This window comes from Oncorhynchus mykiss, chromosome 5 (genome assembly GCF_013265735.2).
Source record: "Oncorhynchus mykiss isolate Arlee chromosome 5, USDA_OmykA_1.1, whole genome shotgun sequence".
Classification (NCBI taxonomy): Eukaryota; Metazoa; Chordata; class Actinopteri; order Salmoniformes; family Salmonidae; genus Oncorhynchus; species Oncorhynchus mykiss.
In genome coordinates, this window is record NC_048569.1 from 69,967,942 (window position 1) to 69,992,468 (window position 24,527).

At 41.8% G+C, this 24,527-nt stretch overlaps 1 protein-coding gene across 1 annotated transcript in view; it reads right to left on the reverse strand.

Annotated features, from left to right (window-relative positions):
- The window catches only part of LOC110524459, a 54,514-nt gene that overhangs the window by 17,738 nt on the left and 12,249 nt on the right, over positions 1–24,527 (reverse strand). The window contains exons 4-7 of the mRNA XM_036979053.1: positions 18,253–18,342; positions 5,119–5,203; positions 2,676–2,826; positions 503–655 (exon numbers count right to left, since the gene is read on the reverse strand). Of these exons, the coding sequence (XP_036834948.1) occupies positions 503–655; positions 2,676–2,826; positions 5,119–5,203; positions 18,253–18,342 (479 nt within the window). The remainder of the gene's footprint in view (positions 1–502; positions 656–2,675; positions 2,827–5,118; positions 5,204–18,252; positions 18,343–24,527) is intronic.

Genomic DNA, 24,527 nt, shown 5'->3' on the forward strand with positions numbered 1-24,527 from the left:
GCCTGCAGTACTGTGGTATGCAACAACCCTGTCTGAATAGTCGCTAATAAATATTAAATGTCTCTCGGCAGCATTGCTTTTTGTTCATTCTGAGAATTGTGTGTCTGTTTTTAGAGAAAGTGTGTGGGATCTCTTTGGTGTCGTGAGTATGAAGGTGCTGTGAGAACACAGAGCTGACAGTGTGACGTGATCACCAGGTCAAGGGTTCGGTGACAGTCATACCACTCTGTGTGATGTCAAGGGGGTTCAGTGACTTGGAACTGTCTGTCTGCATACTTCAATATTCTACATCATCTGCAACCACTTCAGAAAACAACTCTATCGACTCTCTCAGTTCTCAGAGTTACACGTCCATAATAAAACAAGCATGCTTCAACAGATGTACAAACTCCATTTTAAAACCAGGACAATAAAATCAGTGACAACAGCTGCTAGCAACAGACTTCTGTGTTCTGTGTGTGCCAGCAGTGTTAAGCATCAGTGAGATGTACAGTATCTGTACCTGTAAAAGAGGGGCAGGTCCTGCTGGTGAGTTTGCTGAGGAAGCTGCCGTCCTGTCCCCTCCTGAAGCCCAGGGTGAGGACGTATTTCTGCTGGGTGGACGGGGGATTGCTCCAGTCTGTGGTTTGGGGCAGCAGGTGACCTCCACTGGGGTCTGGGGGACAGGCAGAGAGGAACAGGAGGGCTGCGTAATTAACATGAATACATTCAAGGTAAATCTTAATCTATTTATTTATTAGGTTAATTTCATCAATGACAGTGTACATCAAAGGCATACAGTACATCTCAGAAGTGAGAAGTGGTGTGTTGCACCATATTTAGCGAACAGCTCATTTCTCTCAAATCAATAGAATCCAATCAGTCTTTTTAGTATATGACCAATATAATGCACAGTATGTGTGAGAGACAGACTTGGGTATGCTGATTCTTCTTGAGTCTGTTGATTGCTATTCTCACAATGCTCTGACATACAAGTAGTGTCTTTAAGTCTTGTAATGTTCTACAGGCCAATTCACCCGTAAATATTAAATTCAAAACCACACACAAATGTCAGCCCTTTCATATGTTACTGCCTGTATGCATAGTGTACCATAAATACGTAAAAATGGGGAAATTGCCTTTTTCATCCCCCAAGGCAAAGTTGACAGAAGCCACAGCAGGGGATGATGTGTTCTCCATAGAATTCCAATGATTGGATTACAACTAGGCTGCATCCCAAATGGCAATCTATTCCCTATTTAGTGTAATACTTTTGATGACAGTTCATAGGGAATAGGGACCCTACATAGGGAGTTGGGTGCCATTGGAATTGGATAGCCTACTGTATTACCAGTGTCCCCCACAATGGATGCTTTGCTCCCAAACCAGGTCACTCATTTGGGTTGTTTTCAAGGCATTGCTGACCCTTGGGTCAAAGTTACATTAATGCTATTAGCCTTAAAAGGATTCACCCCAGACAGACACTCACCCTCAAAGTGGTGATGGATGGATGATGAATTCCCTGCTGTGTCTATGAATATACAATACAAAAAAGCAATACCCTTCAGCAAGACTCACTGAGTCTTATAATAGTAATACTGTAGCCTAGACTTTTGGAGCAACTCAAGTGAATGTTCCTCTTTCCTCTCTCGGTGTGTGTGTGTGTGTGTGTGTCTGTGTATATCTCTCCCTCCCCTGTGTGGTGGTGTTATTGATGAGGCTGGTCCAGAGAGCACTCCCCTCTCCTCTCTGACCACTAACCTGTGTCACCGGGGGTTACTGGTCTGGCTTGTTATCCTGGCTGGGTGGAAGCAAAGAACTGAGCACAACTTTAGTCAAGGCCTTCAGAGATCCTCAGCCCTTTTCGTCCACTGTCTCTGGGTACTACCCTTCCCTTCCCTCCTCCTTCCCCTCTCCTCTCCTCCTCTCTTCCAACCATTCCTGCTGATGACCTTCCTGGACACTACAGCTCATGCCTCACCCCATGGCAGTTTGAGAAATCGAACCTGTCTGCGGACACATGCACCATTCAGAGCCCATGTCTCAGTGTAGAGGGTAATTAAAGTGAGTCTCCAGAGGTTTTGTATTATTTCAGCCTGTAGTTTTGGAAGTAGTGCTCCCTGAAAATGTTGCACAATTGTGTACTATGTCATCCATTTCAAATATGTTATGTCCTGCATTTGAAAAAAAAAATATAAATGTTTTTTTTGCAATACGTATAATACGTTAACGAATTCCAATTCGTACAATATGTTACAAATTTGTAAGTGCTTAAGATCACGTACTGCATCTTTAAGAGTTAATGGAACAGCACTTCTCAAATTGGAACACACTTACATGGGGGGGTAACCAGCTAATGTGGCTACAACACGGTAGAGGGCAGCTTATTTGATCTAGACAGGGATCTGTAGATATGCATTTGTTTCGATAGGAGGGCATGGTGGAAAGATGAGGCAGGGCAGGCTAATTGAGGCACTGGCAGTGTGTGTGTTTGACCCCTGCTAGTTTGAGATGCAGGCTGACAGTGAGTAGAACAGGCTACAGTACAGCCTCCTGCTGAGAGGAAGATGTGGGGGAGAACCAAGTTCATCTCACTCACTCCTTCTACTGGAGGGAGCTCTATCATTTCTAAAGGATGAATCTCATAGAGATGAGTCTATTCCTCGCTCCCATTCCCCCTGGTCTATATTCCATACCTGTGAACAGGTAGTCTGTGAAGGCAGGGTTCTGTTTCCTGAAGGTCTCCTCAGCCTTGGCGATGCAATCCCCCACGGAGTCCCCAGCAGAGCACGGGGTGTACATGACAGAGAAACCATCCTCCATGATGATCGCCTCGTCCAACAGAGCCTGGGATTGTGGAGTCGTGAGAGGCAGGGAAGAGAGTAAGAGAAGACCATTATCTAATTTCCTTTTTGATTTTTTTAGATTTTACCCTTATTTTACAAGGTAAATTGACTGACAACACATTCTCATTTATAGCAACAACCTGAGGAATAGTTACAGGGGAGAGGAGATGAATGAGCCAATTGTAAGCTGGGGATGATTAGGTGACCGTGATGGTATGAGGACTAGATTGGGAATTTAGCCAGGACACCAGGGTTAACACCCCTACTCTTACGATAAGTGCCATGTGATCTTTAACGTCCCATCCAAAAGACGGCACCCTACACAGAGCAATGTCCCCAATCACATTGGGGTATTTTTTTAGACCAGAGGAAAGAGTACCTCCTACTGGCCCTCCAACACCACTTCCAGCAGCATCTGGTCTCCCATCCAGGGACCAACCAGGACCAACCCTGATTAACTTCAGAAGCAAGCCAGCAGTGGGACACAGGATGGTACGCTACTGGCCTTACTCAGAGGTAGACACTCCTAAAATGATGAAAGTTACTAAATGCAGAGCTGATTGAATTGTTCAGGCTGCTACAAGAGCTGCTACAGTAGATCTGCTGATTTGGCCATTGAAGGTTACATTTGTTCTTACTGTTTTCTGTGCTTTGATGGACTGGGGAAAAAAATGTATTGTAAACAAGAAAATGTCTAAGAATTTTAAACATTGCTATGCTTTCCGTTGGGTTGTTGGGATGAATAAAACATTGCAACTGGGAAACTAACGGTTTTCCTGGACTAATCTATTCTCCCTTTAAATCCACTCTGAATGAGAGGGAACAGATTATGGATTGGGGATTAACATGGCTTTGGTTTTACCATAACCTTTTACATTTGTCTGAAGCTAAAGGGAAATATTACCCGACCAGACAATTCAGCTTTCCATCTACTTATTATTTCAGATGACATTAGAATAAACAGATTACAGTACTATGTCAATGAGTTCGTTTTGAGCTTCAGATCACTAGCTAGCTACCTTATTAAATCACCTCTATTGATAAGTTAAGGAGAAAGAGCTGAGGCTTCAATAGTCTGACCACCCAGAGAAACACAACATTATCTCCCTACAGTACTTAGGGAGATAATGTTGTGTTTTCGCCCATTGATTCAATTATTTGGGGGTGTTCTGTTTTGATGGAGAATTTCTGAGCCATTTGTCAGCAGGCAAGAAAATATATCACAATGAAACAAATGGGCTCTAAGATATTTTCTATTAACATTCATTTCCATGTGCATGTTTAGTGAGAAAGTATTGCAATAAAATATGGAATGAGTTAGCTGTAAAGATTATCCATAAAAAGGCCATGCGATAGAAAAACAAAATGCCTCCTTGACGTCAATACCAGTCCGAAGTTTCTCCCCTGCTTATTTGACAAAGGAAACATTCAAAGTAGAAGTAGTGTGGTTCTAAATCTGTGGCCCTCACTGAGGGACTTGAAACCCACAGTGGGTAGAAGGCTGTGTGTGATGTTGGGAGCTAGTTTAAGGGCCGTCAGGATAAACACACACAGACGTATTGAAATTCACATGGGACGGAAATGAATAAAACGGAAGGTGCTTGATGTACTGAATACTAAAATCTATCCCGCACTCATCTCACTTCAAGCAAATGCAAATCAAGGCTCGATTTCAAGCGAATGCAGATCCGTACAAACCCACTTTCAAGGGCAAAAGCATTCATTTTGCCCTCTGAATTAAAAAAAAAAAACTCTTCACCTTTCCTCTGCTAAACTTGAAGTGCAGAAAAGCAACTTCAGCGAGTGTAATTCCCTCTATGTTTGCATGTGTTCCTTCGCCAACCTCCAACATCTTATGGAAACTCATGTACAAAGCTTGGGGTTTATATTCAGTACTACATGGTTACAATGCTAGATATATGCAAGACAAGTAAAGATGGGAAAACATAGCAAACACATTACATGTATTCTGTCAATTCTGTAAATTGTGTGATAGTAGTGGTTGAGGTCATTAAGGTTAGATTAGAGAGAGGACAATGTTTGTGTAACCATACAGTAGTCTAGAGGCTGATTCATTGGATGACCTTTGCTTGCCAGTGTTGAGGTTAGGTTCACTTGGTGCCACCCCGCTGTGCTCTGGTTCATTATAAACCGTTTACTGCTATGCAGCGTTCTGCCTGATTGATATGCAAAGAGCTACCTCAGTCGGCAGTCTTTTAAGTAATAATCATTCATTGAGCTTTTGATTGGGCGGTGGGCCCCTCGTCTCTGCTCTGGGGCCATCTGTTCTCACCTGCCAATACAGTTTGATGAGCTTGCTTATGTGTTCATCTGAGCCCCCGGACAGCCAGTACACCCAGTCAGCAATCATGGCACTCCTAATGACAAGGACAGAGACACACAAAAACTATCAGACAAATTTCAATCAGGATGTTACACTCTGTGGGGAGAGAGGCACAAGAGAGACAGCACACACATTCAATAGCTAGGTGAAAACTGCATACACAATAGTCTAGCATAGCACAGCATGGCACAGGAGAGCAAAGCACAGCAGAGTCAAGCAGAGCACATACAAAACAGAGAGGTTTTCATTCTTCTAAAATGGAACAGCATAGCACTGATAACATTATCAAAAGAACCATCTGCAGCAATATCAAAAAGTCAACCAAAATAGCAGACATAAGACCCAGTTTCAGTGTTTCTGGTGTCCCTGCGATGTAAGGATAACTATATGTCAAGGGAAAATTATTGCCTGGCATCCTGCCATTCAAAAACCTTTATGTCGTTTTTGTGTATTTGTCCCATGTTCTCAGAATAACCAGGTTGCCAACAAAAAAAAAGAGGAATGAATTGCACATGACATGATACAAAAAAAACATAAGGGACTGAAAAAGCATTCTACCACGTTTAGTCTTGGGAGCACTATGCCTGTAAGTGGATCTTGCACAAATGAGTAACTGCATAGCGTAAACGATCACAAGGTCAGGTATTGTTTGTTTTGCAAAGAGTACCTTTGGGTTACTTTAGCATGCCCCATTTATAGCCAATGCCCGTCCATGGCTGGGGGCTCTGTATATGGCACACTGTGTCGCCTTACAGATGTCACATCTGATAATGCATAAATCCTCCACAAACATGTTCACCAATCATCTGTGAAAGACCCTTAAAATCATCCCACCATGCAGTCACACTCCTGTCTGTCTCTACTACACTACCTCTATACTCGTGGAGGCACATTGGATTTGAGTTTTTATTCTTAAGACACTGTGGTAACATAACTGTAAAATCATTTTCAGTGCTTTGGTAGAAAGTGACACAAGCCGCCAGAAGAACACATCACATTTGTCAAATTGATGAAGCAACTCTCTGATTTTACATCAAAGATTTATTCTCTTTTTGGCTGATGTTTGGCTCCCCACCAGAAAAGAAGCTACCAATAAATTATCTTAAGCGTTGGTACTTGTTGGGACAAGGGCTGGAAGAAAGAGGCTGAGTGGCGATGATGATAATAATAATATTCTAGGGGCGGTAACCGAAAGGTTGCTGATTCGAATCCCTGAACCGGCAAGGTGGAAAAATCTACCGTTCTGCCCTTGAGCAAGGCAGTCCACCTCCGACAACAATTGCTCCCTGGGCGCCGATTAAGGCAGCCCCCCGCACCTCTCTAATTCAGAGGGTTTGGGTTAAATGCGGAAGACACATTTCGGTTGATTGCATTCAGTTTTTGACTAGGTATGCCCCTTTCCCCTAGTTGCAGTTCAACCCTGTTGGCACTGGCCAGGTCTCTAGCAGCTAGGATCATGCCTTGGCCTGCCAGGTTGCTGTCTCCCCTGCTTCCAACAATCTATACAGTGGCTGATGGCTGCCAGATGTGCTGTGATCACTGAAAGATAATCCCAGTAATTGGTCATGATTGGTTCATCTGACATTGATGATGATGGCTCAGCTCTAAGGGATGGATGGATGGGCCAGTGGGCCTGGATTGCCAGAGAGAGAGAGGCCAGGCATGGTTGAAGTCATCATCACAGCCACAATCAATGAACCTCATGAGAGCACTGGTGTGTTTGAGAAAGGAAAACCCAATTGCACTCCCCAAAGAGTGAAGCAACTGATTTCCCATTGTTGGACCAGCCTCTATTGACTACAGCGGAGGTTAGGACTCATGCCTGGTTAATGGGCGTGAAGTCCATCTAGTAAGCCCTAGAGTCTTAGCATTCCCACAACAATTAAATGGTCAAATGCATTGGTAGCTTTCAATGTACATCAGAGTGCTAACTCTATGCGATCTCTACAATAAAGCCAAGATTGCGAGAAGCCTGCATCTTGGATTTCCCCCTCATGAAGCATTCAATGGAATGCTAATTGCTGGCATAGTTTACATATAGCATGAAGCTGCATATAGAAACAGCTATTGTTTGGAAGCAGAGTGCCATAGTTCTCAGTCATCTCAGTTTAAAATATATTCTCTTTGTTACAGAGTGAAAGCAAACACCCATTTAAAATCCTGTCATGCCACTCTTGTAACAGAGAGAGCTATAAAAACAGGTTTGCCAATAATGTCAATTGACCCCTTAATCCCCTTTTCTGAGGGTCCAAGGTAACAGGGATGATTAGATCAATAGCTCCCTTACATGAGAGGCCCTGTCTATTGAGTGATGTCACGGAAAGTAGATGTAGCTATCAAAAGCCTTTTAAAAACATCTTCAAAACACTTGGAATTGGAAACCTTTCCGGTTGCACTGTGACCGCCCTATGAGACTAGCCTCCTGCCTCCTCGTCCTCTTGATATCTCCTTTATGTCGATGCTGGCAGTCAATTTGACAGAGTTAAATTCAACAGGCAGACTGGGATTTGGGTTAATTTGAAAAGTTCCTGTTAGTGCTCTCACTCTGGCCACATGGGGGGTATGGACGAACAATAAGAGATTTGTCAAAGGACAGCATGACAACCTAAAAACAACAATCTCAAGACAGAAAAAAACATTTGGGACCGGCCTGACCCCTCATATCAAGATAATGACCAGTCTGACAGCATGGGGCCGTTTGTGACGGCTAGCCTGAAAAAATGGCCAATAGAGGCAGCTTGTGTAGAGACTTCACAATGTGACACCATTAAAGGCTAAGGAAGAAAAAAACAAACCAAAGTGATGGGGAAGGTAAGAGGAAGGCCACAGCAGCCCCACAGCACAGTGGACTACTAGGGGATGGTCAATTCATCATCACCACCAACTCCCTTCACACAGCAGCTCAGCCCAGGTAGCTGTACTGTACCACAACATAGATATGTTCTGATACTCAGGTGACACACCATTGTAAGAATGGTCTTTCAAAGCTGCCGAAAATAACAGCCCAACCCAACACGCCACAGCTGCTCCATTAGCAGCACATGCAGCTGTAGAGAATGGCGTTGTTTTCTACTGGTGTCAGCATTCTACATACTCTTGGCTCCCGAGTGCAAAAGGTTTGGCATTCAACAGCTCTTTTCTCACACAAATCCGAGGTCTGGGCTTGGCTAATCAGATGTATGCATAATGGAAGACAAAAGTGAATTGTATAAGAAAATGAGTTAGTGGTGTGTACAGGATATTTTTCTCTCCATTCACCAGGCACTCAGTAGCCTACCTCCTCTAGTTCCCATAATCATGGCATACATGTGTCTATTGATATACATTTGATTCATTAGGATCCCCATTAGCCAATGGAGACAGCTAGTCTTAGTGGGCTCTGACAGATAACAAAAAATACATTACAGACAAAAGACTTTACATACATTTACAAATATTAAAATGTAGTCTGTGAGCGCGTGTGCATCTTTCAGTTACACATACATGTCAGTACATACAACAAGTATTTCCCACGGGGGAGAGGTGTGGTGCCGTGAGGGGTTGCTTTATATGTTTAAAAAAAAAAACAGGTTTGCTGTTCACTTGCACATTCACTCATGGCTCTGTATAATACTGTACATTTCCTTGAATTTGTTCTGGACCTGGGGACTAAAAAAAACTGGTGTCTCGTGGGGTCAGTGCTTTGTGTAAGTGCAAACAACTTGCAATTTCCAACATGTTTCTTATAAAAAAAAGAAGTGAAGCAGTCAGTCTTTCCTCAACTCTAAGCCAAGCGAGACTGGCATGCAGTGGCGGTTCTAGCTTGTATGGCTCCCTGGGAGAACCCCACCTTCAGCTACCCCACAGCCAACAACAAGCACCATTCTGCACTAACTGTCATTTTTATTCAGACAACATTTAAAACTATATAAATATAAAAATATATACAAAATAAGACTCATAAATATCAAAAAGTAACAAAGACAAATAGAAACAAATTGTAGTATATAAATACAAATACAGAAAATCTAATTATTACACGATTACCCCATTGCTAACAAAAAACACACAAAAAACTAAATTGCACAAATCCTATATCACACAAATACACAAATAGAATAACACTTATAAAGAAGAGAACCTGATTATTACACTATTGCACTTCAAACAAGAAACACACAAACTAAATTGCACAACTGCCATCTAAACCCTGACCTTTCTTGCCTTCCTTGATTCAAAGTAATCAATTACATCATCATAAGAAATCTGCCCAGCAATTGCATGGTTAATACTGATGACAGCAAGGCCACTAAGGCATTCCTGTGGCATGGTGGACCTCAGGTAGGATTTGATGAGCTTCAGCTTTGAAAAGCTCCTCTCTGCTTCAGCTACGGTCACTGGAAGAGTAAGACCAATTCTGAGAGCAGTTAATAAATGTGGATACATTTCTGAGAGCTCCCTTTTGTGTATAAATATCAGCAGCTCAAGCAGGGTCCTGGTCTTTTTTTTCTCTTTTTCGTTTAATGTTTAGGAAAGGCGTGCCGCTAGCGGGACACCTCGACAACATCCGATGGAATGGCAGAGGGCCAAATTCAAATTAAATTACTATAAATATTAAACTTTCATGAAATCACAAGTGCAATACATCAAAATAAAGCTTAACTTGTTGTTAATCCAGCCGCTGTGTCCGATTTCAAAAAGGCTTTACAGGAAAAGCAAACCATGCGATTATCTGAGGACAGCGCCCAGCACACGAATGCATAACAAATCATTTAACCAGGGAGTTGCGACACGAACGTCAGAAATAGCGATATAATATATGCCTTACCTTTGAAGATCTTCTTCTGTTGTCCTTTTTTTCGATAATGCCCTTCTTTATATCCATAAAAACTCAGTTTAGCTGGCGCGCTTCAGTCAATAATCCACTCAGTTTCCCTCCATCAAAATGCATACAAAATGAATCCCAAACGTTACTAATAAACTTTTCCAAACAAGTCAAACAACGTTTAGAATCAAACCTTAGGTATCCTAATACGCAAATAAATGATACAATTTAAGATGGAGAATATTGTGTTCATTACCGGAGATAAATAAGAAAGAACGCGCTTTCCTCCACACGCTTGGAAACACTACAGCCAAAATGGGAGCCACCTAGAAAAACTAAAATTTCTGGGTCATTTTTCCAAAAACCCTTTCTAAAGACTGTTGACATCTAGTGGAAGCCATTGGAACTGCAATTTGGGAGGACTTGGGCTTATAATTATACTAGCCATTAAAAACAGTGGTAAGGTGAAATTATTATTTTTTGGGATGGTTTGTCCTCGGGGTTTAGCCTGCCATATCAGTTCTGTTATACTCACAGACATTATTTTAACAGTTTTAGAGTGTTTTCTATCTAAATCTACCAATTATAGGCATATCCTAGCTTCTGGGCCTGAGGGACAGGAAGTTTACTTTGGGCACACTTTTCATCCGGACGTGAAAATACTGCCCCCTATCCAAAAGAAGGGATTTTTTTCCCCCCTTTAAGGGGTGGATCAGCTTAATATTGTGGAAAGAATGTTGCTTCCATCAATGTAATTGTCTGCATCATTTTCAATCCCCCATATACACGCATGCATACATAAACACATATATACATACACATACCTATATAGACATACATATATTTTTTTAGAATATGCATTTATTATTCCCTGCAAACACTACCACCCTTCCCCAAATTGGAGGCAAACCAATAAACACTTAGGCATCTACCTTCAGTTTATATATCTTATACACATTTTACAGACACAATCTATTTTACAATAGTTATATTTTGTTAGTTTTTAGTCCTTCCTTTGTTTCTGATGTCCATCAAGTTTGATTTATATTTGTAACTGTGATATTTCACAAAAGCTCTGAACCTATATACATTCTACAGACCCTGTATGTTTTACATTGTTTATCTTGTTATTAGTCCCACCCTTCAGCTCCATTCAACCCTTCCCATCTATCTCTCAACATCACCCATTTTGGATTTCTATTTGCCATATATTTTTCAACTGTGCAGTGATGCTTCACAAAAGTATTGAACCTTTCTATTCTCATAACTTCTACAGATTGTAAATTAAAAATATATTTTTTTACTAAAATAATTATTATATTATTGATTGATTAACTATGGTTTTTAAAATCACCCAGTATTGCTATCTGCAGGGTCATGGTCTTTAATGGCAAGTCAGGCAAGTTCTTCAGTTCCTGCACAAGCTCTCTGCCATCCAAGTCTGAGTGTTTTTTATATAGTGCAATGTCATACTAAGGGCCTCACGTTGTTCTGTCAGCTCCTTATTTGAGAGACTTTGGAAGGTTGATAGCACTCAAACTTGTCTCCTACATTTTCCAATGTGGAAAATCTTTCCTGGAGGGCTGAGGTTGCAACATCAACAACGACACTGAAAAATGTCACCTCCAGCTTCATCAGGCATCAATCAAAAGCTCATCAAATGATTTGTATGAAAAGTTCTGCTTTGTGGACCTCAGCCTTTTTTTGCTGTAGAACAGCCTCTACATTCATTCCCTCGCAAATATCATTGGCTGACATTTGTGTAGTCATAAAGCCTGTTGCCCTGTAGTTGCTGAGACCTCTCTCTGTCTTTCTGAGAAGACTGACTGCAACATCCACATGCAATCTGGGAGACTGCATCAGCTTGCTCACATGTTGGATCTGGCTCAAGATGTCATACCACACCACTGTACAGATGCTGAAGTGGTATGATCCCACCTCCTCTGAGAAGGACTGGGCCTCAATCTTTATCACAGGGTCTTTGGTTTGATCCCTCACCTCAATCAGTGCCTCTCTCACCGCTGCTGCCTGATACCTCAGTGCCTCTCTCACTGCTGCTGCCTGATACCTCAGTGGCTCGACACTCTCCCACCTTGTCTCAGTCCACATCTTCAAAGTGATGTCCACATGTTTTTTCAGGATGGCCCATCACTGTGTGGAGGCTGAGAACAAGGTGTACAGTTTGTGTAAGATGCCAAAGTAACCTGTGGCATCAACAGAACTTTTAGCAGCATCAGCCACAATCAGGTTCAATGTGTGAGCCCCACATGGTATAAATAGAGCTCTTGGATTCATTTCCAGGAGTCTGGATTGGACACCTTTGTTTTTGCCTCTCATGTTGGCCCCATTATCATAAGACCTGCAGTCTTATGTCCCCTGCAGTCCTCAAAAGTAATTTTTAGCTACGCTAATCTTTTGAGAATCATGGGATCAAATGTTGGCTCCTCTGCCTCCAAAACTCCCATAAAATGTTCCTTTATGAGGGACTCCTCCTCCTGACAACTGTTCAGTGTGGATGACAATTGAGTTGGAATCTAGAATTATAGAGAATCATTTTGCCAGCTTGATGTCACTCACCATTATTGAAATTACCTTGCTGCTCAACAAATCAATGAGTTCATTCTGTATTTGGTGGCTAAGGTAGCTGGTGGTGTGACTCAAGGTCCATTTTTGGACACGGCTAAAGTGCTCTTTCATGACTGGATCAAATTGTGCCATCAGTTCAACCTCTTTGAGGAAATGTCCATTTGATGGAGAGTACAGTGTTTCTGTGTGTCCCCTTAGTGCCAGATCTCTAATTGTCAGACTGCACAATAGCAGTCAGACGTGTGAACACCTCTCTCCATCTTATCCTCTCATCCTCCATAAGTACCATCTCATGTTTATCAATTGTTTCCCCTTTTTTGATCCTCATTGCCAGTTCTTTCCATGTTTTCATGCAGTTTTGGTGTTCTGAACTGCTGTTGTGTGAAGTCTGCAACGAACTTGCATGTTTCCAGTTTGTCAGACCTGAGTTTGCTAAATTACATTTCTTCTTAGAAAAGAGTTTGTAGCAGAAGAGGCTGTTGTTTCTTTGGGAATACACGGACCAACTTCTAGGGATTGTTTCACCACTCACCAAGGTCTTCCTGAAATACTGGTGGTGGCAACTTCTTCCATCACTCTCATTCCTTGGGAAAACAGAGTTAGGTGGTACCTCACTTGGTTCTCGCAAACTAGTCGTGTCCGAATTCTGTCAGTCAGAACTGAAGGCCAGTCTGTAGACAGTGGTTCATCCTCAGCAGCAGGATTTGGTGGGAATGCATTTCTAATGGTGAGCACATGGACATTAGTTTACACACATTATTCACAGCATTTATAGTTTTATAGTGGTGGAACATCCCACATACATACCCAGTAATAATAAAATCATCATTACCTACAATATGGAAACTTAAAACTTTGCAAAAGGGAAAGTATTTATTTTGTTTATGTTATGCAGGGATGTACACAAACACATGCGTGTGTACTCACACACACACACACACATGCACACACACACACACGTGCTCGTGCACAAACACACCTGAAGAATCCTGCTGGGGAGAAGTGGAAGCAAATGGGTCTTCATCCTCAGGCTCAGACAACATTTGGGAAAACACCTGTGTGGCTGAGGAGGTGGATGGCTCCTCATTCTGAGGCTCCGAGATCATTTCTGAAGAGGCCTGTGTGGCTGAGGAGGTAGATGGCTCCTCATCCTGGCCAGTGCCAGAGGGTGCTCCAAAATATTTCAGAAGTGCCCCTGAATTTACATTGAAATACAGTATATGAGTCTGACACCCTAAATACATTTGTTGCACATTTAAATATATGTCATTATGCACCATTTATAAAACTTTCAGAATAGGAACCACATGAACCATACAACCAACCTCATTGGCTAATACTAGGCATAAGACACCCCAAAAGACTCAATATATCACAAAAGATACAAAATATCAGCATGATATAGACGTCTTCTAAGTAAGCCTACAGCATTGGAAATTCCCCTTACTGAGCTCAGGACATAGTCACACAATCACAGAAAACATTTATGATGTCACCTCAATGAAAGTTAACCAAATCAATAATGTGCTATTCAGGTTGTAATCATTTTGCTGCAGGCTACACACATTATCATGATGAAACTGTGTGAAATTATATCTAATACTATGTAAGCTAGTTGGACAGAAAACGGAATATTGTCGCCCTATGTGTAATAGCATAGCAAGCAACATAGCAACATAGGCTAGTATAACACTATTATTTGTTAGCCTATTTCATGACATGCATAATATTATACTCATAAAGAGATGACATAGCTGCATACCTTTATCTTTTGCGCATTTCTCCTCTTCTTCTTTCCTCTTTTTCCTAAACTGGGCACCTGATGGCTTAGACATTTTCTTATCCATTTGTGTTGATTTGGCACTCGAGCATCAATACATTACCCATCCCCCAACACTGTCAACCAAGAGTCAAGACTAAACCAATTCACCTTGGTGGTGTGCAGACCGGTTTTATATTATTCTTAACCATTTCATAGTGTGACTGATTTTACTAATTGCATTAGTACTGTACAAAGTTAGAGGTGAGCTATTTGATAGATTCCCCCGCTCCCACAACCTCGGGCTTCCAGTGGGGAGACCTGAGGTCAACCTACCCCCACCCCCCTCCCCAGCTCGTACTTCTGAATGGGAGACCTTCCCAGGCAGTAGCCTGCCTAGCTCACAAACTACAATCAGGGTGCCCACTCTGACAAGGTTAATTGACCCACAGTCCCACATGGTGACATGATATCACTGAAGTGACGTGCAAATGAGTGATAGAAAACCAAATTACGCAAATGTCACCATTTGGGCAAATGCCCATGTCGCCCATACCTAAATCCGCCACTGCCGGCATGCATAGTATTAATATTAGCCATCTGATTACAGTGAAGTAGTTCTTTTTAAATGGAATGCACATTAGCGGTGCGCTGGTCACCTGTTTGTTCACCTGCACGCAATTGCTAATAATCCATCTACAACTGTCCTACTGTACTAAAGTGAAAATGCCCGACCCTAACCTGCAAATATAGAAAATTATCTGTAGGCTACAGTCAGAGAGGACGGAACGATTTCACAGGGGGTGCAGGATTTATTTAGCCTAATTTAGATATTTTTCTGCTTATAATTATGGAATTTTGGTAGGCTATTTGTTAGTCTATAATTAAATACATGCACCTTCTCTCCTGTCTTTGTATGTTTCCCTAGAAGACTAAATAAACCCTTGCTCACTAGAATATGTCCTAAATGAGAGAAAGAATGCTTCAATCTAGTTGACGTCGGTAAAGTTCCTCTGCCTTCTCTGCTTCTTTCACAGAGCAAAGACGTTTAGGGACCTTGGGAAAAAAAATATTATTGGGGGGGGGGGGGGGGGGGGGAATGTCTAAATAACATCAGTTTGACCAGTTGTGAGAAAATAGAAAGCTGTGAAAATAACCCCCCAACATGTTTCTGATAAGATTTCAGTTCGGCTTGGACACATGTTTTATGATGCTTATAAAGATAGCACCTCTCAAGATGCTGAAACGAAGAAATCATATTTCTCGACTCCTGAGTCAGTACCATTTTACTGCAAGAAATGCTTAATTCTACAGGAGTTCATATTAAGACTATGTGAGAAGTTATAGACCTACAGTCAGTGTCCATATTTCAGTTTCCATTGTACCCATCTGAACAGTAGGCTACATTTCCCTTCTGTGCCATAGGCTTTTTTGAAGTCCCCATCTTGTGACTGTCAAATTTCTATAGCGCCGCACAATCATCATTCACATAACATAGGCACTGCTATCATCCTCTTTTACCATTTCATCAAATCTTTCCCAAACATGACTTTTCTGGCCCTCTCTTCTCTTTATTTTCAACTCTCCATTTCACAGCTTTCGCTTTTCGAATTAAAACACAGACATTGTCCTTTTTGCCTCAGTGGATAGACCTTAACTTTTGCTGCCCGATTGGCGTGTATGCTATCTGGCGCGTGTAAAGTTAGGCCCTGAAGCTTAGACTTATGTACTAATGCCAGTTAGACAAAAAATAATGAAAGAAAAACATTTATAGATTTTTTAAAATGTATTGTTTCAACCCGACCGCCACCTACCCCGCCCTTCATCCACACAATATTCCATGACCCTTAACCCGCCCACACCGCGGATATAACTGTGGGGACTGCAAGTTATGAGTCAACCTGCGGATCACTAATGCACATAACGGCCACATTTGTCAAGTGATAAATGTTCCTACAACATGTAAAACATATTTGCCAAAAAAAAAGGCTATTAGGATCACAGCAGCATTGTATGGGTATTCAATAATTCAGAGCCACTCTATTCATTACATTTCTGTGCCAACGCAGTTTGACACTAGAGAGAGGAAACCATGACCCTTAATTGCTTAAATGGACAAATTCCTTTGTCTAAAATCCCATTCTTCACAGAGCCTTTTTCCTGGGAAGAAACCCTCTACAGGAGAGACATGTTATAGCATACGAGTGGTCAAATAAACATTCCTATTCAATCTTCAAGGTGGCAACCTGTAATGTAATTGTCTGCAGATGACTGTCCAATGATGGAAAGTGCACCAAATGTCAGGAAAATTGCAAAGCACAATTCAGTGGAGGCACGGTGAGATCCTTCTACTAGCAGGATTTCTTCATGGAACAAAGGGAAGAATCCATCACATTCTCACTACCATTGGCATATAAAAGAACAGAACCATTAAATGAATATTAAATGAGATTGATGTTCGTTAATTATCTGCCCACCTGAAACGGCTTAAGGAATGCATTCACTTATCCATGTAATTAGCTTTGATATGGCTTTATATAATTTCCAAGAAAATGGAGTGCCTTATAAGCAAGGCTAAGCACAAAATCTCTTGAAATTCCAAAACAAAAAAGGTTTTAGTCTATTGTATGACAAAGATTCCATTGTAGCTCATACACCTACTGTACCCAGAGAGGTACACACAAGCAATCTTTACCAATGTGCCATCCAGAAGACACATTTAATCAGTTATTTTCAGCAGGCCAAGATTATGGCTGCTTTTCTCATAGGTAGCCAAGCGGTTAAGAGCGTTGGACCATTAAGCGAAAGGTTGGTGATTCAAATCCCAAGCCGACTAGGTGAAACATCTGTCAATGTGCCCTTGAGCAAGGCACTTAACCCTAATTGCTCCTCTAAGTTGCTCTGGAATAAGAGTGTCTGCTAAATGACTCAAATGTAAAATGTCATAACAGAAACCGCATATGCAATGCCTTGACAAGGTGCATCCCTCAGTTCACTAATCTACGATGATTTGAGCCTAGGCAAAGATGCTGATTTTCTGTTTTGGAGTGTCCAGGACAGAGCAGTGTCAGCATTGGCTGACCTGAGGGGAATGGACAGGAGTCTGAGACGTGTCCGGAGGAGAGACAGAGCACTGTCCACTGCCTGTGTCCTCCTCTCCCTCTCCTCCCTGGATCCCTGACAACTGTACTGTAGCCATTCAGTTCAGGCCCAATGCCAGAACCCCAACACAGAGACCCAAGAAAAGGCAACTGACCTTCCCATTGACTGTTTATCAAAGCCCTAATGCACACGGAAAACTGCTAAATACATAAGGCCGTTTTATTTTTGTATTAGTAGGCAGGTCGCTAAATTTTGATTTAATTGGTCCCCCAGACAATTCAAAAGAGGGATGGAGGGGGGAAAGAGTGAGAGAGATTAACCAAACTTAACCTGCTCTCTGCTCCAGTCCATTCCAATGATGTGGTTCGATAATGATGAAACAGGAAGGGACATTAACAAAATAAATAGCAGACGGTCGGCTGTGGCTCTGGAGCCCTTTGAGATTTATTCCCTCCTCATTCAATATAGAATAAGCACCGTCATATGTAGGGAACTACTGGTGGACACATTAACAACACCGGAGCTGTAGGAAGTGATGGCTTCTAGTATCTGGGTTATGGCAGCGTTAGAAGAGAATGTAATTATGAGTCTAATTGTCCTCTACCCACTACTCATACTACAGTGAGCAGTTAGTATTTATGTGTCTCCATGAACATATTTTTCCTGGAAAAGACGGATCCAACAGTCGGCGAGCCGATGTTACAACCCGCTGACTGGACATGTGTTCATCCTCCCTCTGTAAATGACTTGGGGCTTTAGCCAAAGTTAATCTATCTTCATTTCCTGTGGAGGACCCCCTCCTCACACCCTAGCATTTACCACCAACTCTTACCTCGCCGCGGCACATGGGTTCCCCAGCAGTCGATACACCATGGCCTGGCGCAGATGGTGGCGGAAATAGATGGGGTTTAGCTGGATGGCTCTGGGAAAGAACAAAGAGAAATAAAAAGAGACTAGTGTTATTGAAGAGAGATTCAACCAGTTCAGAATGGTCCTTAGTTTCATTGTCTGAGAATCTGTTTAAACGCACTTGCCTCAAAAACAGCCTTTCTTTGATGCCTGGTGGTTACATTGTACAACAAAATTAAAACAACATATTGCTGAGTTGTTCTTTTGGGTCACTTAAAAGGGGAAAATATTGTTGTCATTGTGCTGAGTTAGAGTGATTTTGGCTGAGGCTGTTTCAGACAAAGAAATATACTTTTATGGCAGATCAGTTATGGAGATTTATGAGGTAATCATAGAATGAAATGTTCAATGGGAGCGAGGAACTGTGATGCAAGAAGGGAAAAGAATTAAGGTCTGATAGGTTTAATGTGAAATGTGAAATTACTCTGTGCAATTATTGTTCCTGATGTGTTTGCCATTTTCTACAAGCCTTGTCCTCTTAAGGCTAGGCTTAAAAAGACACATCATCAAGATAACTACTGTAAAGCAAAATGAAATAAACAAATTAAATGATAAACATTTTGCTGGTAGAGTATGTCTTGACAGTGGATTTAGAAGTGGACATGACATTTTTTTAAATTCACTTTAACTTGATTGGTCAACTCCCCCAGCCCCCCTGCATCAATTTACATAATTTGTATCCTTTTGGGTTCCTGCAGTTCAGTGTTGTGGCACTAACTTTACCCACTCAGAGGGCTGTACGAAAACAAAAAAATAGTCATCAAAGATGTGGGATAAAAGAAAGGAACTCAGTTGGTGAGGGATAAATATGGCACCATAACAATTAGTAGAGACCTTGAAGAGTAGGAATTTGTAAATAAATAGTTAACATGTAAAAAGGCAAAAAATGTGCTCAACCACGCGGTTCATAAGTCAATAATAAGGTACTATAAAGTATGATTTTTTTTTTTTATGCAAATACTTATATTGGTGAATAAAATATTGCATTGTTGACAACACACTATATTATGCAACAAATTGGTGAAACTGCATTTCATGCCCCTTGAGGTCATTTAATCCATATTCAGACTAAATGTTGCCTCTAAAATAATGCCTATAATATTAATACAAAAATTCTACTTTGCCAAATATTAATGATCTCAAAAGGTAGTCTGAACATGTGCGAAACATGTTGGAAAAACCTGGATCATTTCAAAATGGAAGAAAACTGTTTTAGGTGACATTGCACTATACACTGAGTGTACAAAACATTAGGAACACATTTCCACTACATAGACTGACCAGGTGAAAGCTATGATCCCTTAATGATGTCACTATTTAAATCCACTTCAAATCAGTGTAGATGAAGGGGAGGACACAGGTTAAAGAATAAACAATTGAGCCATGGATTGTGAATGTGTGCCATTCTGAGGGCAAGACAAAAAACATTTAAATGCCTTTGAACGAGGTATGGTACTCGGTGCCAAGTGCACCAGTTTGAGTGTTTTCAAGAACTGCAACGCTGCTGGGTCTTTCCTGTGTGTATCAAGAATTGTCCACCACCCAAAGGACATCCAGCCAACTTGACACAACTGTGGGAAGCATTGGAGTCAACATGGGCCCCAATCCCTTGTAGAGCGCTGTCCTTTCTAAAAATAAACATTAAATCTGAGAAAAAAAACTATTGGAAGTTGTAGGATTTTATAGGGAAATATATACAGTACCAGTCCAAAGTTGTCACACCTACTTTATTTTTACTATTTTCTACATTGTAGAATAATAGTGAAAACATCAAAACTATAAAATAACACATGGAATCATGTAGTATATTTGACATTCTTCAAAATAGCCACCCTTTGCCTTGATGACAGCTTTGCACAATCCTGGCAATCTCTCAACCAGCTTCACCTGGAATGCTTTTCCAACAGTATTGAATGAGTTCCCACATATGCTGAGAACTTGTTGGCTGCTTTTCCTTCACTCTGTGGTCCAACTCATCCCATCCCTGATTGCAGAGGCCAAGTCATCTGATGGAACACTCCATCACTCTCCTTCTTGGTCAAATAGCCCTTACACAGCCTGGAGGTGTGTTGGGTCATTATTCCTGTTTTAAAACAAATTATATTGGAAATAAGCACAAACAAGATGGGATTGCATATCGCTGCAGAATGCTATGGTAGCCATGCTGGTTAAGTGTGCCTTGAATTCTAAATAATTCACTGACAGCATAATCAGCAAAGCACCCCCACACAATCACACCTCCTCCTCCATGCTTCACAGTGGGAACCACACATGTAGAGACATCCGCTCACCTACTCTGTGTCTTAGAAAGACAGGGGTTGGAACCAAAAATCAAAAATTCAGACTCATCAGACCAAAGGACAGGTTTCCACCGGTCTAATGTCCATTGCTCGTGTTTCTTGGCCCAAGCAAGTCTCTTCTTATTATTGGTGTCCTTTAGTAGTGGTTTCTTTGCAGCAATTCGACCATAGAAGTCTCATTCACTCTGAATGAGGCCTTCACTCTGAACAGTTGATGTTGAGATGTGTCTGTTACTTGAACTCTGTGAAGCATTTATTTGGGCTGCAATTTCTAAGGCTAAGTAATGACGGACTGTCATATCTCTTTACTTATTTGAACTGTTCTTGACATAATATGGACTTGTTCTTTTACCAAATAGGGTCATCTTCTGTATACCACCCCTACCTTGTCACAACACAACTGATTGGCTCAAATGCATTAAGGAAAGAAATTCCAAACACCTGTTAATTGAAATGCATGCATGCTGGTTGAGAGAATGCCAAGAGTGTGCAAAGCTGTCGTCAAGGCAAAGTGTGGCTACTTTGAAGAATCTCAAATCTCAAATATATTTAGATTTGTTTAACACTTTTTTGGTTACTACATGATTCCATTTGTGTTATTTCATAGTTTTGATGACTTCATTATTATTCTTCAATGTTGAAAATAATACAAATAAAGAAACACCCTGCAATGAGTAGGTGTCCAAACTTTTGTCTGGTACTGTAAATATACATATATTTTTCAAGAGGAGACAGTTAAAGGGTTAAACAGAAAAGGAGGTGGTGTCACCCCCTGATCGGTTTCATCTGCCCTCCAGGTGTTGCCCATCTTCCCCATTATCCCCTGTGTATTTATAACTGTGTTCTCTGTTTGTCTGTTGCCAGTTTGATTTGTTTTGCCTACCAGCGTTTTCCCCTCTGCTCCTGTCTCTCGATATGTTCCTGTTTCCTAATTTTCCCGGTGTTGACCATTCTGCCTGCCCTGACCCTGCCTGCCATCCTGTACCTTTGCCCCACCTATCTGGATTACAAACCTCTGCCTGCCCTTGACCTGCTTTTTGTCTGCCCCTGTTCGATTAATAAACTGTTGTTACTTCGACATGGTCTGCATCTGGGTCTTACCTGAAACATGATAGTACAACCTGTCCATGACTGACCCAGCAGACTCGGACCAGCTGCGCAACGCCATCTCCTCCCAAAGAGCCACCATTAATAGGCACAAGGAATTGCTTCGTAGCCTTATGGAGGGGGTCCACACCTTGGCCCGAACACCATGACAGGGCGTTGGACATCTTGCTGGAGCAATTCTGTGGGTTGGCTCGGAGGCAGCCTACTACGAAGGTAACCTCACAGCCCCTCAGTAACTCGGCTGTTAGCAGCGCCGCCTCACCGGTCACTGCGCTGTCATGATGTGGCCCTTTCTGAGTGTAGATCATGCCCCCCCCCCCCTCACCTCTCCTAACCCAGGATTATTACCTCAGGTCATAAATACCAGGTAGAAACTACCATGCAGTATTGAGGGAGTCTCCCAGAACAGAGACCTGGCCAAACTTCTAATCACCAAAAAGGTGAGAATTAAACAATATTGCTACTTTTGAGAATGTGGGAATAGTCTGTGGACACCTCGCTGTCCCTTATGAGGAGTGTTTCATGTAGTGATCTCATGAAGGACAGGAAACACACATAACTGTATCTCAGAGTGTACATTTCCCAGCTGTCAGGTTTACATCTAAATATTGTGAAATGTATGTGATTACACATAAAACTATTTGTGAAAAAATATGTGCTACTAACCTTCTAAATGAGTATGGATTTTCATATAAAGATTAACTAGTCAGTGGCCAAGCCGACATGAGCATAGACATTACGTTGGCATCATGGACTGCCCTTTTCTACTGAAATCCACTCCTGATGAAATTCACATCAGACTAAGCAAACCGCAGCGTGAGCTGAGGTTGCAAATGGTTTAATTTCTGAGACCAAAACCTGCCGGGTGACGCTGGTGTGTGAAGTGGTTTAAACTACAACTCTACCAAAGGGCAAAACCATACCACATGGAGCATTGGCTACACGGCTGGAAATTGTTAAAATCTGAGACTAATCGATCCCTACAGAATAAGAGCAGATCTAAGACATGAATTACTAGTATGCAGCTAGAAATCACGTAAACCTAGGACGAGAATACAGACAACCGCCAATACTGCTATTCTATGAGAACATTCCTGAATGGTACTCTGAAGTATCCATTCTAACAACATGAAGGATTTTGATATTTTGGGAAACGCAACCAGAGAGACTCTGATGAACTCTCCTGCAGACGGACCTGATTCCAACAGAGAAGACAACAACAACATGTGGTTGTAAATATGAATTGCTAATTTTTTTCAAACGAGCGGCCATTCATGGGCAAACGATTAGCATTTCAATCAATATAATTATAGACTGTGTGTAATGAATCCATGTGGTCTTTCCCGCTCTTTCTCAGTCCACACTCTCTTCCCTTTATCTACCAAGGCGTCATATCGGCTTAGCCCACTAGGGACTTTTTCCATCATTGTTAGTAACCAATATCTACTGCTTGTTTGTTATGTACAGTGGGGCAAAAAAGTATTTAGTCAGCCACCAATTGTGCAAGCTCTCCCACTTAAAAAGATGAGAGAGGCCTGTAATTTTCAACATAGGTACACTTCAACTATGACAGACAAAATGATAATTTTTTTTCTCCAGAAAATCACATTGTAGGATTTTTAATGAATTTATTTGTAAATTATGGTGGAAAATAAGTATTTGGTCAATAACAAAAGTTTATCAATACTTTGTTATATACCCTTTGTTGGCAATGACAGAGGTCAAACGTTTTCTGTAAGTCTTCACAAGGTTTTCACACACTGTTGCTGGTATTTTGGCCCATTCCTCCATGCAGATCGCCTCTAGAGCAGTGATGTTTTGGGGCTGTTGCTGGGCAACACGGACTTTCAACTCCCTCCAAAGATTTTCTATGGGGTTGAGATCTGGACACTGGCTAGGCCACTCCAGGACCTTGAAATGCTTCTTACGAAGCCACTCCTTTGTTGCCCGGGCGGTGTGTTTGGGATCATTGTCATGCTGAAAGACCCAGACACGTTGCTGATGGAGAGGTTTTCACTCAAAATCTCACGATACATGACCCCATTCATTCTTTCCTTTACACGGATCAGTCGTCCTGGTCCCTTTGCAGAAAAACAGCCCAAAACATGATGTTTCCACCCCCGTGCTTCACAGTAGGTATGGTGTTCTTTGGATGCAACTCAGCATTCTTTGTCCTCCTTCATCTGACCATATGACATTCTCCCAATCTTCTTCTGGATCATCCAAATGCTCTCTAGCAAACTTCAGACGGGCCTGGACATGTACTGGCTTAAGCAGGGGGGCACGTCTGGCACTGCAAGATTTGAGTCCCTGGCGGCGTAGTGTGTTACTGATGGTAGGCTTTGTTACTTTGATCCCAGCTCTCTGCAGGTCATTCACTAGGTCCCCCCGTGTGGTTCTGGGATTTTTGCTCACCGTTCTTGTGATCATTTTGACCCCACGGGGTGAGATCTTGCGTGGAGCCTCAGATCGAGGGAGATTATCAGTGGTCTTGTATGTCTTTCATTTCCTAATAATTGCTCCCACAGTTGATTTCTTCAAACCAAGCTGCTTACCTATTGCAGATTCAGTCTTGCCAGCCTGGTGCAGGTCTACAATTTTGTTTCTGGTGTCCTTTGACAGCTCTTTGGTTTTGGCCATAGTGGAGTTTGAAGTGTGACTGTTTGAGGTTGTGGACAGCTGTCTTTTATACTGATAACAAGTTCAACGAGTGGAGGACAGAGGAGCCTCAAAGAAGAAGTTACAGGTCTGTGAGAGCCAGAAATCTTGCTTGTTTGTAGGTGACCAAATA